Source organism: Phyllobates terribilis, unplaced genomic scaffold (assembly GCF_046119375.1).
Source record: "Phyllobates terribilis strain yellow unplaced genomic scaffold, ASM4611937v1 Scaffold_14__1_contigs__length_39327217, whole genome shotgun sequence".
Classification (NCBI taxonomy): domain Eukaryota; kingdom Metazoa; phylum Chordata; class Amphibia; order Anura; family Dendrobatidae; genus Phyllobates; species Phyllobates terribilis.
This window is the reverse complement of record NW_027362774.1, coordinates 33,231,032-33,248,123: the sequence shown is the minus strand read 5'-3', so window position 1 is coordinate 33,248,123 and position 17,092 is coordinate 33,231,032. Positions and strand designations below refer to the sequence as shown.

General features: G+C 55.5%; 1 protein-coding gene across 2 annotated transcripts in view; it reads right to left on the bottom strand.

Moving 5' to 3' along the window:
- LDHD (lactate dehydrogenase D) overlaps positions 1 to 17,092 on the bottom strand; it is a 179,521-nt gene that overhangs the window by 104,165 nt on the left and 58,264 nt on the right. For both annotated transcript variants that reach the window (XM_073659890.1, XM_073659891.1), the window contains exons 4-5: positions 14,141 to 14,282; positions 13,886 to 14,045 (exon numbers count right to left, since the gene is read on the bottom strand). In XM_073659890.1, the coding sequence (XP_073515991.1) occupies positions 13,886 to 14,045; positions 14,141 to 14,282 (302 nt within the window). The remainder of the gene's footprint in view (positions 1 to 13,885; positions 14,046 to 14,140; positions 14,283 to 17,092) is intronic.

The following is a 17,092-nucleotide window of genomic DNA, read 5'->3' as shown; positions in this document are numbered from 1 at the left end:
GTGTGGGTAGCGCAATAGTCCTCCAGCCCAATGAGACTACTGCCCACCCAGAATCCTCACAGGGTGACTACGCTTTCCGGAATACTTCTCCCAACCTCAAGAGGCAGTCTAGACGTAGAGGCAAGCCGTCACGCCAGGGTCTGTCCTCCCTGAGACCTCCTGACCCCAACCTTGAAGTCCCTACTGAAGCTTCATCTCCCTGTATCCCGGAGAAGCCCCAACAGGTAATGTGCATGGGTAGTGCACCAGTTCTCCTGCCCGAAGAGACTTCTGCCCATCCAGACTCCACACAGGAGAACTTCCTGCACCCGGCATCAGATGCTTCACCCACTTTAACCGGTGTGCATGTCCAAGGATGCTCCAAAGCTGTGGTTACCTCAGAGTCTGTGCACCTCTACTACCTGGCGGAGGACCCCCTGTTGCCTCCTGAATCCTCCGGGATACCACTCGATGACAAATGGAGAGAGACTTCTCTACACCCGGTACTCGATACTTTGTCCGCTTCGTCCTGTGAGCCTGACAATGGGTACCCCAAAGTGGTAGTTACCTCCGAGTCTCTACACCCCTCCGACCAGGCGGAGGACCTCCAGTTGTCTCCAGAACCCTTCGGGGTGCTACCTGGTAGCGAAAGGACAGAGACTCTCCTATACTCTGTACCTGATACCTCGCTCGCTTCGTCCAGTGAGTCCAACCTAGTGTACTCCGAAGCAGAGGTTACTCCCGAGTCTCTACACCCCTCCGACCAGGCGGAGGACCTCCAGTTGTCTCCAGAACCCTTCGGGGTGCCACCTGGTGGTGAATGGATAGAGACTTTCCTATATCCTGGATCTGATACCTTGCTTGCTTCGTCCAGTGAGTCCGACCTAGTGTACTCTGAAGCAGAGGTTACCCCTGAGTCTCTACACCCCTCCGATCAGGCAGAGGATCTCCAGTTGTCTCCTGAACCCTTCCGGGTGCTACCTGGTAGCGAATGGACAGAGACTTTCCTATACTCGGTACCTGATATCTCGGCTGCTTCATCCAGTGAGTCCAACCTAGTGTACTCTGAAGCAGAGGTTACCCATGAGTCTCTTCACCCCTCCGACCTGGCGGAGGACCTCCAGTTGTCTCCTGAGCCCTTCGGGGTGCTACCTGGTAGCGAAAGGACAGAGACTCTCCTATACTCTGTACCTGATACCTTGCTCGCTTCGTCCAGTGAGTCCCACCTAGTGTACTCCGAAGCAGAGGTTACTCCCGAGTCTCTACATCCCTCCGACCAGGCGGAGGACCTCCAGTTGTCTCTAGAACCCTTCGGGGTGCCACCTGGTGGTGAATGGACAGAGACTTTCCTATATCCTGGATCTGATACCTCGCTTGCTTCGTCCAGTGAGTCCGACCTAGTGTACTCTGAAGCAGAGGTTACCCCCGAGTCTCTGCACTCCTTCAACCCGGCGGAGGACTTTCAGTTGTCTCCTGAACCCTCTGGGGTGCTACCTGATAATAAGTGGAGAGAGACTTCCCTGTGTGCTGTTCCTGGTACTCCACCTGTTTCGTCTGTTGCTGAGGATGGCTGGATAGGAGGTAGCATCCTAGCTACCCAGATGAGACCAGTTTCTCCAGTGGACAGTGGAAGTGATCTCCTTGAAGTAAAGGATTGGCCCTCGAATTCCCTGCGGAACATTCTGGCAGGCCTGAAGAAGAGGGGGCGTAAGGGGGGGGTACTGTAACATACCTGGCGGCATCCTTGCATAGTGGTCCATCTCCCACTGTGCAAGAGCGCGCACTTGATCTCCAGTCCAGGGTGTCTCTCTGGCTTCCCTCCATGCTGTCTGTTTGCTTCTGTGTCTGCTGCTTATGGGCGGCGCCCGATCACTTCCTGCTTTTTGTACCTGCTGCAGGCACACCCTTTGTGCGTCCTCAGCCTATTGCTGTCTGTCACCTGGTATTTAAACCAGCTGCCCCATTAACCCATGCCTGAGCATCTTGCCCTGTCAGTTGGCTTTTGTCTCTGACATGCCAGGTCCTGTCTATGTTACCTGTCTTGCAGTATCTGTTCCCATGTCTGTACTGTGTCCTATCTGTGTACCTTAACCTGCAGTCTGTACTCGTTCCTTGCCTGTTCGTTCTGCCTTCCTGGAGGCTGTATTTCCAGGCCAGTCTGAACACGCTCCTTGCCTGTTCGTCCCGCCTCTCTGGGGTCCGTATTCCCAGACCCGCTCCTGTATCCCGCTGCAGTGTCGGTCTCCTCCGTACACTCAGTTCCAGTCTGAACTCTCTCCTATCTTTTACCTGTTTTTTCTCTATGTCCGTTCCTTTCCTTTTTCTGCAGAGTCTGAACTCGTACCTACTCCTGCTCGTTGTCACTGTACTTCCGTTTGTGAGTTTGTGGTCCACTCGCTACTTCTCTGCAAGTACCCTGTGGGTATCTGGTTCTGCCTTTCCCTTCTAGTCTGTTCCGTGTGAACAGAGCCCTGTTCCTTCCGCGTCTGCGGTTTTCGCTTTGCTCTGCTCTGTCCGCCGCGTCTGCGGTTTTCGCTTTGCTCAGCTCTGTCCGCCGCGTCTGCGGTTTTCGCTTTGCTCAGCTCTGTCCGCCGCGTCTGCGGTTTTCGCTTTGCTCAGCTCTGTCCGCCGCGTCTGCGGTTTTCGCCTTGCTCAGCTCTGTCCGCCGCGTCTGCGGTTTTCGCTTTGCTCAGCTCTGTCCGCCGCGTCTGCGGTTTTCGCTTTGCTCAGCTCTGTCCGCCGCGTTTGCGGTTTTCGCTTTGCTCAGCTCTGTCCGCCGCGTCTGCGGTTTTCGCTTTGCTCAGCTCTGTCCACCGCGTCTGCGGTTTTCGCTTTGCTCAGCTCTGTCCACCGCGTCTGCGGTTTTCGCTTTGCTCATCTCTGTCCACCGCGTCTGCGGTTTTCGCTTTGCTCAGCTCTGTCCACCGCGTCTGCGGTTTTCGCTTTGCTCAGCTCTGTCCACCGCGTCTGCGGTTTTCGCTTTGCTCAGCTCTGTCCACCGCGTCTGCGGTTTTCGCTTTGCTCAGCTCTGTCCACCGCGTCTGCGGTTTTCGCTTTGCTCAGCTCTGTCCACCGCGTCTGCGGTTTTCGCTTTGCTCAGCTCTGTCCACCGCGTCTGCGGTTTCGAATTTGTCTCCCAGTCTGTACTGGACTCTACCCAGCTTGTGCTCTAGTCTGCCTGTTCCTGTATTCCCCGGTGTGGGTCAACAGCCGTGTCCGGAGTCTGACCTGGAGTAGACCCTGGTTCTTCTGCTCGGTTCCTCCCTGGTGCACTGGCGTCGTATGCCGTCGTGCGACCTTGGTCGGATCGGGCAGATACTTAGTTACGCCCCTCCAGGCACTCTCCGGTTCATGGCACAGTGGAATCACTACATAAACACGCACACGACAGTCAGTCCGGGCGTGTGCATAACACATATTTTTTCATATCTGTGGCACCTGCCTATGAGCCATAAATCCACAGTGACAAGATAACTGATAACAGCTATGCCATGCTTGGTCCCCAAGTAAAGATAAAATCCCGATAAAAAATATGGCATCAATCTCCAACAACTGCAATCATCTGGAGAGGAGTTATTGCATAAGTTGGGGATTTCATAAAATCATGAAGGGCTGAGGCCAGCCCACAACCGGGCCCATGTGAGGTAATCACAGGAGAGTGTGTGGGTGGGACTGAGAGGCTGATAAAAGATCCAGCCGAATTATGATTTGCATTTGCATAGAGAGATACACATCGCTTATGGAGGAACCCCGTTGGTAAAACGGCCAATCAAAGTGCCCTGATTCGGCTAAACTGAATCGTCTCTGCGATCGATATAGTAATATATCGATATAGTAATTTCTTCTGTTAATCCATTTTATTTTTCTGTGACTGTATATGCTGTATTGTTTTGTTCCCCTTGTAAAATCTTTTGTCTGTTTTTCCTAAACACTGCCTCCCTTTGGATTAAATATAACATTTAATAGTTCTGTTCCTTTTGTTCTGTAATCGCGCCTCGCCTCAAAGCCATACGCTACCTATTCCAGGTGTCCAGTCAGCCTTTATTTTAAAAACCGACTGGTGGTGGCAGCGAATAATCCTTCTGGGGTTATCGTGGAGTTAGCACTGATCGTACGAGGGTATATACACATATTCCATGTGTTGTAATCTGGAGGTGTATATGCCTTACGCTCACTGTTAATTTTCCAATAACTAATTAGTGGGAACAGCCTGCGGCCTCCTCCATTGATCATCAGCCAATCGTGTAATTGTCCAGACGGTAAGGGGCAGTAGAGAGCTGTTCACTCCAAAGATCACAGCAGGTGGTTCTGCGTGACTCCCGGCCTGGGATCACTGTCGTAATTGGATATAATCTCTTACAGGGAATCTGTCAGCAGGTTTTTGCTATGTAATCTGAGGACAGCATGAGGTAGAGGCTGAGCCATAGATTTCTGGGATGTGTCACTTATAGGCTATGTGCTGTTTCCATACAATAAAGGGTTTATCACCAGAAGATTATCACTGCTGGGTGTGGTAGATCGGCTCACTTGGTTGCACACAGAGGTACACAGGAACACTGTCTCTTTAAATCTTCTGTAGTTTATTAAGCCACAGCATAATTAGCAAAACAAACACGGCCTTCCCGGCCTAACAGGAAAACAAAACATAACGTATGGCACAGTCCTTGTTGCTACGGGTAACCGCCCGCTTCAGGAACAAACAACACAAGGTTTAGCTTTCCTTAACATGCACACTGTGAATTTATCCTCTGACCTCCTCCCTCTCTGCAGGTGTTTAATCACCTTAGCACTAAGATGGCTGATTAACCCCCTTGTGTGCTGGAACCTTTTTCCTATGTTTAATTACTGGAGGTAACAATCTCAGTGCTACATCTCTCCCCTCCAGTACTTTGCCAGTGACTTTGTCACATGGGATACAGTGTACTAGAGCCCTGGTCTGACTCCACCCCCTCCTGTGATAAGAAGCTCACTGTCCATAGACAATGTACATAGAGAGCCTGGTGTGGGTGGGTCAGCTGTGGTGTGGGCGGGTCAGCTGTGATGTGGGCGGGGTCAGCTGTGGTGTAGGTGTGGTCAGCTGTGATGTGAGCGGGGTCAGCTGTGATGTGAGCGGGGTCAGCTGTGGTGTTGGTGTAGTCAGCTGTGGTGTGGGCAAGGCAGTTGTGATGTGAGCGGGGTCAGCTGTGGTGTGGGTGGGTCAGGTGTGGTGTGGGCGGGTCAGCTGTGGTGTGGGCGGGTCAGCTGTGGTGTGGGCGGTAAGCTGTGGTGTGGGCGGTAAGCTGTGGTGTGGGCGGTAAGCTGTGGTGTTGGTGTAGTCAGCTGTAGTGTGGGCGGGTCAGCTGTAGTGTGGGCGGGTCAGCTGTGGTGTGGGCGGGTCAGCTGTGGTGTGGGCGGGTCAGCTGTGGTGTAGGTGTGGTCAGCTGTGGTGTGGGCGGGTCAGCTGTAGTGTGGGCGGGTCAGCTGTAGTGTGGGCGGGTCAGCTGTAGTGTGGGCGGGTCAGCTGTAGTGTGGGCGGGTCAGCTGTAGTGTGGGCGGGTCAGCTGTAGTGTAGGCGGGTCAGCTGTAGTGTAGGCGTGGTCAGCTGTAGTGTAGGCGTGGTCAGCTGTAGTGTAGGCGTGGTCAGCTGTAGTGTAGGCGGGTCAGCTGTAGTGTAGGCGTGGTCAGCTGTGGTGTGGGCGGGTCAGCTGTAGTGTGGGCGGGTCAGCTGTAGTGTGGGCGGGTCAGCTGTAGTGTGGGCGGGTCAGCTGTAGTGTGGGCGGGTCAGCTGTGGTGTGGGCGTGGTCAGCTGTGGTGTGGGCGGGTCAGCTGTAGTGTGGGCGGGTCAGCTGTAGTGTGGGCGGGTCAGCTGTAGTGTGGGCGGGTCAGCTGTAGTGTGGGCGGGTCAGCTGTAGTGTGGGCGGGGTCAGCTGTAGTGTGGGCGGGTCAGCTGTAGTGTGGGCGGGGTCAGCTGTAGTGTGGGCGGGGTCAGCTGTAGTGTGGGCGGGGTCAGCTGTAGTGTGGGCGGGGTCAGCTGTAGTGTGGGCGGGGTCAGCTGTAGTGTGGGCGGGTCAGCTGTAGTGTGGGCGGGTCAGCTGTAGTGTGGGCGGGTCAGCTGTAGTGTGGGCGTGGTCAGCTGTAGTGTGGGCGTGGTCAGCTGTAGTGTGGGCGTGGTCAGCTGTAGTGTAGGCATGGTCAGCTGTAGTGTGGACGGGTCAGCTGTAGTGTGGGCGTGGTCAGCTGTAGTGTGGGCGTGGTCAGCTGTAGTGTGGGCGTGGTCAGCTGTAGTGTGGGCGTGGTCAGCTGTAGTGTGGGCGTGGTCAGCTGTAGTGTGGGCGTGGTCAGCTGTAGTGTAGGCGTGGTCAGCTGTAGTGTAGGCGTGGTCAGCTGTAGTGTAGGCGGGTCAGCTGTAGTGTGGGCGGGTCAGCTGTAGTGTGGGCGGGTCAGCTGTAGTGTAGGCGTGGTCAGCTGTAGTGTAGGCGTGGTCAGCTGTGGTGTGGGCGGGTCAGCTGTAGTGTGGGCGGGTCAGCTGTAGTGTAGGCGTGGTCAGCTGTAGTGTGGGCGTGGTCAGCTGTAGTGTGGGCGTGGTCAGCTGTAGTGTGGGCGTGGTCAGCTGTAGTGTGGGCGTGGTCAGCTGTAGTGTAGGCGTGGTCAGCTGTAGTGTGGGCGTGGTCAGCTGTAGTGTGGGCGTGGTCAGCTGTAGTGTGGGCGGGTCAGCTGTGGTGTGGGCGGGTCAGCTGTGGTGTGGGCGGGTCAGCTGTGGTGTGGGCGGGTCAGCTGTAGTGTGGGCGGGTCAGCTGTAGTGTGGGCGGGTCAGCTGTAGTGTGGGCGGGTCAGCTGTAGTGTGGGCGGGTCAGCTGTAGTGTGGGCGGGTCAGCTGTAGTGTGGGCGGGTCAGCTGTAGTGTGGGCGGGTCAGCTGTAGTGTGGGCGGGTCAGCTGTAGTGTAGGCGGGTCAGCTGTAGTGTAGGCGTGGTCAGCTGTAGTGTAGGCGTGGTCAGCTGTAGTGTAGGCGTGGTCAGCTGTAGTGTAGGCGGGTCAGCTGTAGTGTAGGCGTGGTCAGCTGTGGTGTGGGCGGGTCAGCTGTAGTGTGGGCGGGTCAGCTGTAGTGTGGGCGGGTCAGCTGTAGTGTGGGCGGGTCAGCTGTGGTGTAGGCGTGGTCAGCTGTGGTGTGGGCGGGTCAGCTGTAGTGTGGGCGGGTCAGCTGTAGTGTGGGCGGGTCAGCTGTAGTGTGGGCGGGTCAGCTGTAGTGTGGGCGGGTCAGCTGTAGTGTGGGCGGGGTCAGCTGTAGTGTGGGCGGGGTCAGCTGTAGTGTGGGCGGGGTCAGCTGTAGTGTGGGCGGGTCAGCTGTAGTGTGGGCGGGTCAGCTGTAGTGTGGGCGGGTCAGCTGTAGTGTGGGCGGGTCAGCTGTAGTGTGGGCGTGGTCAGCTGTAGTGTGGGCGTGGTCAGCTGTAGTGTGGGCGTGGTCAGCTGTAGTGTAGGCATGGTCAGCTGTAGTGTGGACGGGTCAGCTGTAGTGTGGGCGTGGTCAGCTGTAGTGTGGGCGTGGTCAGCTGTAGTGTGGGCGTGGTCAGCTGTAGTGTGGGCGTGGTCAGCTGTAGTGTGGGCGTGGTCAGCTGTAGTGTAGGCGTGGTCAGCTGTAGTGTAGGCGTGGTCAGCTGTAGTGTAGGCGGGTCAGCTGTAGTGTGGGCGGGTCAGCTGTAGTGTGGGCGGGTCAGCTGTAGTGTAGGCGTGGTCAGCTGTAGTGTAGGCGTGGTCAGCTGTGGTGTGGGCGGGTCAGCTGTAGTGTGGGCGGGTCAGCTGTAGTGTAGGCGTGGTCAGCTGTAGTGTGGGCGTGGTCAGCTGTAGTGTGGGCGTGGTCAGCTGTAGTGTGGGCGTGGTCAGCTGTAGTGTGGGCGTGGTCAGCTGTAGTGTAGGCGTGGTCAGCTGTAGTGTGGGCGTGGTCAGCTGTAGTGTGGGCGTGGTCAGCTGTAGTGTGGGCGTGGTCAGCTGTAGTGTGGGCGTGGTCAGCTGTAGTGTGGGCGGGTCAGCTGTAGTGTGGGCGGGTCAGCTGTAGTGTGGGCGGGTCAGCTGTAGTGTGGGCGGGTCAGCTGTAGTGTGGGCGGGTCAGCTGTAGTGTGGGCGGGTCAGCTGTAGTGTGGGCGGGTCAGCTGTAGTGTGGGCGGGTCAGCTGTAGTGTGGGCGGGTCAGCTGTAGTGTGGGCGGGTCAGCTGTAGTGTGGGCGGGTCAGCTGTAGTGTGGGCGGGTCAGCTGTGGTGTAGGCGTGGTCAGCTGTAGTGTAGGCGTGGTCAGCTGTAGTGTGGGTGGGTCAGCTGTAGTGTGGGCGGGTCAGCTGTAGTGTGGGCGGGTCAGCTGTGGTGTGGGCGGGTCAGCTGTAGTGTGGGCGGGTCAGCTGTAGTGTGGGCGGGTCAGCTGTGGTGTAGGCGTGGTCAGCTGTAGTGTGGGCGGGTCAGCTGTGGTGTGGGCGGGTCAGCTGTGGTGTGGGCGGGTCAGCTGTGGTGTAGGCATGGTCAGCTGTGGTGTAGGCGTGGTCAGCTGTAGTGTGGGCGGGTCAGCTGTAGTGTGGGCGGGTCAGCTGTAGTGTGGGCGGGTCAGCTGTGGTGTGGGCGGGTCAGCTGTGGTGTGGGCGGGTCAGCTGTGGTGTGGGCGGAGGCAGATTTCTGAGCTCTGCTACATGCTAAATCTAAAAACTCTGTCAGAACAGCTGCACCCAGTAAACTAAGTGACACGTTGCTGGCATCAGGGTCTTTTTTCCTGTACCATGCTGCGCTCACATGAGGTTGCAAAAACCTGATGACAGATTCTCTTTAAATGTCGGCTGTAAAAAAAATCTTACAAAACATAATACGGTCATTTACGCATGTAGACACAGTGCAATTCTCACTTGAATAATAAATATGCTTAAAGGGAACCCGTCACCAGCATAAAAGCTATTAACCTGCAGATAGCGTTTTTTCTGGTGACAGGTTCTTTTTAAGAAGGTGATTTTTTTAACATATGCTAAATGAAGGTCATATTTTATAACTCAAATTCCAAAGTTGGGACGCTGTGTAAAATATAAAAACCACAGAAGAATGCAATGATGTGGAAATGTTTTGTGGACATAGAACAGACAACACAGATCACACAGAGAACGCTGGACATTTCTCCATTTCATTTGTAAAAATTAACTCCTATAGAAGTTGATGGCAGTCACACATCTCAAAAAAGTTGGGACAGGATTAACACAGGGCTGGAAAAGTAATTGGCACTAAGGAAAATCAGTTGGAGGGTCAATAATTGTATAAAAAGAGCATGTGAGAGAGGCAGAGTCTCTCAGCAGCAAAGATGGTCGGAGGTCTGATTTATGAACAACAAAGACTTTGACTATCCACCACCTACAGCACATGTCAAAATTCAGAAATTGTGGAGTAATCCATGTGCACAATGGACAAGGTGGTGGTCAGTATTGGAGGCTCGTGATCGCCGGACCCTCAGGCCGCACTGCATTAAATACAGGCAGGATCTGGTCGTGCAAATCACTGCATGGGGTCAGGAAAACTTCCAGAAATCATCATATGTGATCACAGGTCACCGTGCAATCCACAAATGCAAGAGACGGCGCCATGATGTAGAGAAGCCGAACAATCTACAAACACCAACATCTTCTCTGGGCCACAGATCATTGATAATGGACGGAGGCAAAAAGGAAAACTGTTCGGTGGTCAGAGGAATCAGAATGTGAAATTCTCTATGGAGACCCTTGAAGTCGTGTCCTGCAGACTCGGGAGGAGAGGGACGGCCCGGCTTGTTATGGAGGAGAGGGACCGTCCAGCGCGTTATCAGCCCACAGTCCTGCACCTCTGATGTATGGGGGGCGTTAGTGCTTGTGGCAGGGGCAGCGCACACATGAAAGGCGCCATCAATGCTAAGCGTTAAATAGAGGTTTTAGAACAACATCTGCTCCATCCAGACAATGTCTGTTTCAGGGAAGACCTTTTATATTTCAGTAGGACAATAGGAAACCAAATACTGCATCCATCACAGCAGCACGGCTCCACAGAAGGGTTCAGTGATGGATCTGCTGCCTGCAGTCTGGACCTTTCACCAACATAAAACATTTGGTGTATGTGAGGACCCGGGGTCTTCCGTGGGTGTAACGCTACTCAGACAACACAGGGTGAGGGTAAAACAGCGTGGCAATACTTTACTGACCCACAAAGCGGACAATAAACACACAGAACAGTCCCAGCAAATACCCAAGATGGTGGAACATTACACAGTCTCACCCTTCCTCCTCCGCCCGCCTGGGATAGAGCAGCTGCGAATTTGGGACTTCCAGGGCCGACTACCTCAACCAGTGGCCCCCCGCTTCTGGCGTGCTACAACAGAGAGGAGGTAGCGGCAAGCTTAGGAAGCTAGCAGTCCATCGAGGTACAAGGCCAGGAGACCTGAGGGTCCCACCCTGGCTTTCTCCGAACATATCCATGGATCCAGGTGACCGGATGGTCCCAACCTGACGTTCTCCGAGTGTATCCATGGGTTCCAGGTGACCAGATGGCCCCAACCTGGCTAACCCAAACATATCCATGGGACCAGGTGACCGGAGAGTCACAATCCTGGTTTCCCCAAACGTCTCCATAGAGTCAGTGATGGTCAATGGAGCAGATCTGTACCTTTCCAGCCAGAACAGTGTTCACTTAGGCTGGCATCCAGCAGAATCCAAATCTGTGTCCCTCTGGATAAAGCAATGCTACCAACCTGCTGTCCTGAAAAGTCTCTCTGATTCCCCTTGCAGCACTATGGAAATCCCTTTTTATATTTACAATTGTAGATCAGGTCATCATTCAGAGGTCAGGGGGAGAGGTGCAGGTCTCATTGTTTGAGCATTTAATCGATCTGCATAGCTTATACTTCTCTGCTCTGCATGGAGAAAACCAGGCACTGCTCATCACCTGCGCAATACAATCCCAACAGTGAAACATGGTGGTAACAGCATCATGCTATGGGGGTGTTTTTCAGCTGCAGGGACAGGACGACTGGTTGCAATTGAAGGAAACATGAATGTGGCCAAGTACAGAGATATCATGGCTGAAAGCCTCTTCCAGAGTGCTCTGGTCCTCAGACTTGGCCGAAGGTTCACCTTCCAACAAGACAATGACCCTAAGCACACAGCTAAAATAACAAAGGAGTGGCTTCAGAACAACTCTGTGACCATTCTTGACTGGCCCAGCCAGAACCCTGACCTAAACCCAATTGAGCATCTCTGGAGAGACCTGAAAATGGCCGTCCACCAACGTTCACCATCCAACCTGACGGAACTGGAGAGGATCTGCCAGGAAGAATGGCAGAGGATCCCCAAATCCTGGTGTGAAAAACTTGTTGCATCATTCCCAAGAAGACTCATGGCTGTACTAGCTCAAAAGGGGGCTTCTACTCAATACTGAGCAAAGGGGCTGAATACTTATGACCATGGGATATTTCAGTTTTTCTTTTTTAATAAATTTGCAAAAATTTCTACATTTCTGTTTTTTTCAGTCCAGATGGGGTGCAGAGTGTACTGTAAGGAGGAAAAAAATGAACTTTTTAGAATTTACCAAAAGGCTGCAATGAAACAAAGAGTGAAAAATTTAAAGGGGTCTGAATACTTTCCGTACCCACTGTATTTAGTAAACATTCATTGTTCACAGACCCTGTGCAAAGATAACAGTACAATAAACTGTAGGAGCTGATCTAAGATGTAAATAACAGCTATTCATCAATTACCAAATATCAACTCAACCTACAAGAGAAATCAACATTCAGACTTATGACAAAAGTCCATGTTTCTTGTTCCACCTGAAGAAAGAAAAACACATAAATTCAAAAGTCAACATAAACATAATAGTGTATTTCTCCTGGCTTAACGAATTTAGACATCTGGCTAAATAAGATTATAAGCTGTGTCCTCACAGTGTATTATGAAACAAACAATACGGCAAAAACCCTGAACCGAGGAGCAGGAAGAACCCAACATCAGATTCTTGTCCCAAAACTCAAGCGACTGTAAATATCAAGGAAGTGAAGAGACAGGCTGTTGTAAGAAGAAGGGTGAACACTACACAATGGTGGACGTGGCCCCGGGCATAATGGTGGACGCGGCCCCGGGCATAATGGTGGACGCAGCTCCGGGCATAATGGTGGACGCAGCTCCTGGCATAATGGTGGACGCAGCCCCGGGCATAATGGTGGACGCAGCCCCGACCATAATGGTGGACGCAGCTCCGGGCATAATGGTGGACGCAGCCCCGACCATAATGGTGGACGCAGCCCCGACCATAATGGTGGACGCAGCCCCGGGCATAATGGTGGACGCAGCCCCGACCATAATGGTGGACGCAGCCCCGACCATAATGGTGGACGCAGCCCCGACCATAATGGTGGACGCAGCCCCGGGCATAATGGTGGACGCAGCCCCGACCATAATGGTGGACGCAGCCCCGGGCATAATGGTGGACGCAGCCCCGGGCATAATGGTGGACGCAGCCCCGGGCATAATGGTGGACGCAGCTCTGGGCATAATGGTGGACGCAGCCCCAACCATAATGGTGGACACAGCTCCGGGCATAATGGTGGACGCAGCCCCGGGCATAATGGTGGACGCAGCCCCGGGCATAATGGTGGACGCAGCCCCGGGCATAATGGTGGACGCAGCCCCGGGCATAATGGTGGACACAGCTCTGGGCATAATGGTGGACGCAGCCCCGACCATAATGGTGGACACAGCTCCGGGCATAATGGTGGACGCAGCCCCGGGCATAATGGTGGACGCAGCCCCGACCATAATGGTGGACACAGCCCCGACCATAATGGTGGACACAGCTCCGGGCATAATGGTGGACACAGCCCCGACCATAATGGTGGACGCAGCCCCGACCATAATGGTGGACACAGCTCCGGGCATAATGGTGGATGCAGCCCCGACCATAATGGTGGACACAGCCCCGACCATAATGGTGGACACAGCCCCGACCATAATGGTGGACACAGCCCCGACCATAATGGTGGACACAGCCCCGACCATAATGGTGGACACAGCCCCGACCATAATGGTGGACACAGCCCCGACCATAATGGTGGACACAGCCCCGACCATAATGGTGGACACAGCTTCGGGCACAACTGTTCTGAGATTTGGCACTGCCATCAGTTTCTAAATCAGTTAATTTTTACAAATGAAATTGGAAAAATGTCCAACATTCATCTTCTGATGTGTCCTATGTTCTGTGTGAATTAAATATGGCAATACGAGATTTCCAAATCATTGCATTCTTATTTTATGCACTTTTTATACAACAGTCCAACTATTTTTGCAGTTGGAGATGTATTTATATTGTTACCATACTTACTTCCCTACTCTTAATTCACTTCTTTGGATTTATGTACTTATTATGTACAGTACATCTGGTGTAAAGATTTATCAGAATATATATATATATATATATTACACACAAAATACCCTCGGCCAGCTGGTGCCCATGCAATCTCTGCCTGCTGGGTGGGCACTGTGATTCTCCTTCCATACATATTATAATTATACAGTCAGGAAGCCTGAGCTGTCATCTCCTCCATTATAACTGTATAACAGGAGCTGTGCAGTCATCATCACTCTCTGTGATAGGAGATTCTGATACTCCTGTAGAAGACTCGGGTGGAACAGTAAAGACAAGTCTATTGACTGAGATGGTGACCCCTTTCAGAGAACACAGACATGCAATTTCCAGGGGGTCACCATGAGATCATATGACCTGAGGAAAACGAATCATCAAATTCCTGACTGAAATTTCCGTCATGTGAATGTTCCCATGTTCAGTGAGTATTACCTCGTTCATTTGTTCTTTTCTAAGCGGTTTTCTATACCCTCCTCCCTATAACTCGGGTGTATGCCCAAGTTCTCCAGCACATAGACCAGACCTGAAACTTCGCTCCTTTCCTGCCGTGTTCAGTACGCGACCATCAGGCAGAACAACTTCCAGATTGATGACGTTGTCACGCATTGTACCGTAACGCACTGCGTTGGTGCCTGACGCGCTGGTGGCCGCCATGCCGCAGAGAGAAGCATCAGCTCCTGGATCTAGGAAATCCCAAGAAACATTTGTCTGTGACGTGAAGCTTCTACTTCCACCCTCGCATCGAGCGCCACAGTCCCAAACATCACAGCGACCTCACCTACAGGGAACCACAGACCGCTGCCTCGCAGATACGAATTCAGGGTCTTCCGGGTGACACCAGGCTCCACCGTCACATAGAAATCATCGGCACGGAGGTTCAGGATCCGGTCCATCCGTGATAGATTGAAGCAAACCCCTCCCTGAAACAGAGCAAAACCATGAACAGTTCTGCCGGTGTGATGCAGCGGTGTACGCAGCCTCCTGCCGGTGTGATGCAGCGGTGTACGCAGCCTCCTGCCGGTGTGATGCAGCGGTGTACGCGGCCTCCTGCCGGTGTGATCCAGCGGTGTACGCGGCCTCCTGCCGGTGTATGCAGCGGTGTACGCAGCCTCCTGCCGGTGTGGTGCAGCGGTGTACGCAGCCTCCTGCCGGTGTATGCAGCGGTGTACGCAGCCTCCTGCCGGTGTGATGCAGCGGTGTACGCAGCCTCCTGCCGGTGTGATCCAGCGGTGTACGCGGCCTCCTGCCGGTGTGATCCAGCGGTGTACGCAGCCTCCTGCCGATGTGATCCAGCGGTGTACGCAGCCTCCTGCCGGTGTATGCAGCGGTGTACGCGGCCTCCTGCCGGTGTGATGCAGCGGTGTACGCGGCCTCCTGCCGGTGTGATCCAGCGGTGTACGCGGCCTCCTGCCGGTGTGATGCAGCGGTGTACGCAGCCTCCTGCCGGTGTGGTGCAGCGGTGTACGCGGCCTCCTGCCGGTGTGATGCAGCGGTGTACGCGGCCTCCTGCCGGTGTGATGCAGCGGTGTACGCAGCCTCCTGCCGGTGTGGTGCAGCGGTGTACGCAGCCTCCTGCCGGTGTGATGCAGCGGTGTACGCAGCCTCCTGCCGGTGTCATGCAGCGGTGTACGCAGCCTCCTGCCGGTGTGATCCAGCGGTGTACGCAGCCTCCTGCCGGTGTCTTGCAGCGGTGTACGCAGCCTCCTGCCGGTGTGGTGCAGCGGTGTACGCAGCCTCCTGCCGGTGTGATCCAGCGGTGTACGCAGCCTCCTGCCGGTGTCTTGCAGCGGTGTACGCAGCCTCCTGCCGGTGTCATGCAGCGGTGTACGCAGCCTCCTGCCGGTGTCATGCAGCGGTGTACGCAGCCTCCTGCCGGTGTGATGCAGCGGTGTACGCAGCCTCCTGCCGGTGTGGTGCAGCGGTGTACGCAGCCTCCTGCCGGTGTCATGCAGCGGTGTACGCAGCCTCCTGCCGGTGTGATGCAGCGGTGTACGCAGCCTCCTGCCGGTGTGATGCAGCGGTGTACGCAGCCTCCTGCCGGTGTGGTGCAGCGGTGTACGCAGCCTCCTGCCGGTGTGATGCAGCGGTGTACGCAGCCTCCTGCCGGTGTGATGCAGCGGTGTATGCAGCCTCCTGCCGGTGTGATGCAGCGGTGTACGCAGCCTCCTGCCGGTGTGATCCAGCGGTGTACGCAGCCTCCTGCCGGTGTGATCCAGCGGTGTACGCAGCCTCCTGCCGGTGTGATGCAGCGGTGTACGCGGCCTCCTGCCGGTGTGATGCAGCGGTGTACGCGGCCTCCTGCCGGTGTGATGCAGCGGTGTACGCGGCCTCCTGCCGGTGTGATGCAGCGGTGTACGCGGCCTCCTGCCGGTGTGATGCAGCGGTGTACGCGGCCTCCTGCCGGTGTGATGCAGCGGTGTACGCAGCCTCCTGCCGGTGTGATGCAGCGGTGTACGCAGCCTCCTGCCGGTGTGGTGCAGCGGTGTACGCAGCCTCCTGCCGGTGTCATGCAGCGGTGTACGCAGCCTCCTGCCGGTGTCATGCAGCGGTGTACGCAGCCTCCTGCCGGTGTCATGCAGCGGTGTACGCAGCCTTCTGCCGGTGTCATGCAGCGGTGTACGCAGCCTCCTGCCGGTGTGATCCAGCGGTGTACGCAGCCTCCTGCCGGTGTGATCCAGCGGTGTACGCAGCCTCCTGCCGGTGTGGTGCAGCGGTGTACGCAGCCTCCTGCCGGTGTGATGCAGCGGTGTACGCAGCCTGCTGCCGGTGTGATGCAGCGGTGTACGCAGCCTCCTGCCGGTGTGATGCAGCGGTGTGATGCAGCGGTGTACGCAGCCTCCTGCCGGTGTGATGCAGCGGTGTACGTAGCCTCCTGCCGGTGTGATGCAGCGGTGTACGCAGCCTCCTGCCGGTGTGATGCAGCGGTGTACGCAGCCTCCTGCCGGTGTGATGCAGCGGTGTACGCAGCCTCCTGCCGGTGTGATGCAGCGGTGTACGCGGCCTCCTGCCGGTGTGATGCAGCGGTGTACGCGGCCTCCTGCCGGTGTGATGCAGCGGTGTACGCGGCCTTCTGCCGGTGTGATGCAGCGGTGTACGCGGCCTCCTGCCGGTGTGATGCAGCGGTGTACGCAGCCTCCTGCCGGTGTGATGCAGCGGTGTACGCAGCCTCCTGCCGGTGTGGTGCAGCGGTGTACGCAGCCTCCTGCCGGTGTGATGCAGCGGTGTACGCAGCGGTGTACGCAGCCTCCTGCCGGTGTGGTGCAGCGGTGTACGCAGCCTCCTGCCGGTGTGATGCAGCGGTGTACGCAGCCTCCTGCCGGTGTGATGCAGCGGTGTACTCAGCCTCCAGCCGGTGTGGTGCAGCGGTGTACGCAGCCTCCTGCCGGTGTGGTGCAGCGGTGTACGCAGCCTCCTGCCGGTGTGGTGCAGCGGTGTACGCAGCCTCCTGCCGGTGTGATGCAGCGGTGTACGCAGCCTCCTGCCGGTGTGATGCAGCGGTGTACGCAGCCTCCTGCCGGTGTGATGCAGCGGTGTACGCAGCCTCCTGCCGGTGTGATGCAGCGGTGTACGCAGCCTCCTGCCGGTGTGATGCAGCGGTGTACGCAGCCTCCTGCCGGTGTGGTGCAGCGGTGTACGCAGTCTCCTGCCGGTGTGATGCAGCGGTGTACGCAGCCTCCTGCCGGTGTGGTGCAGCGGTGTACGCAGCCTCCTGCCGGTGTGATGCAGCGGT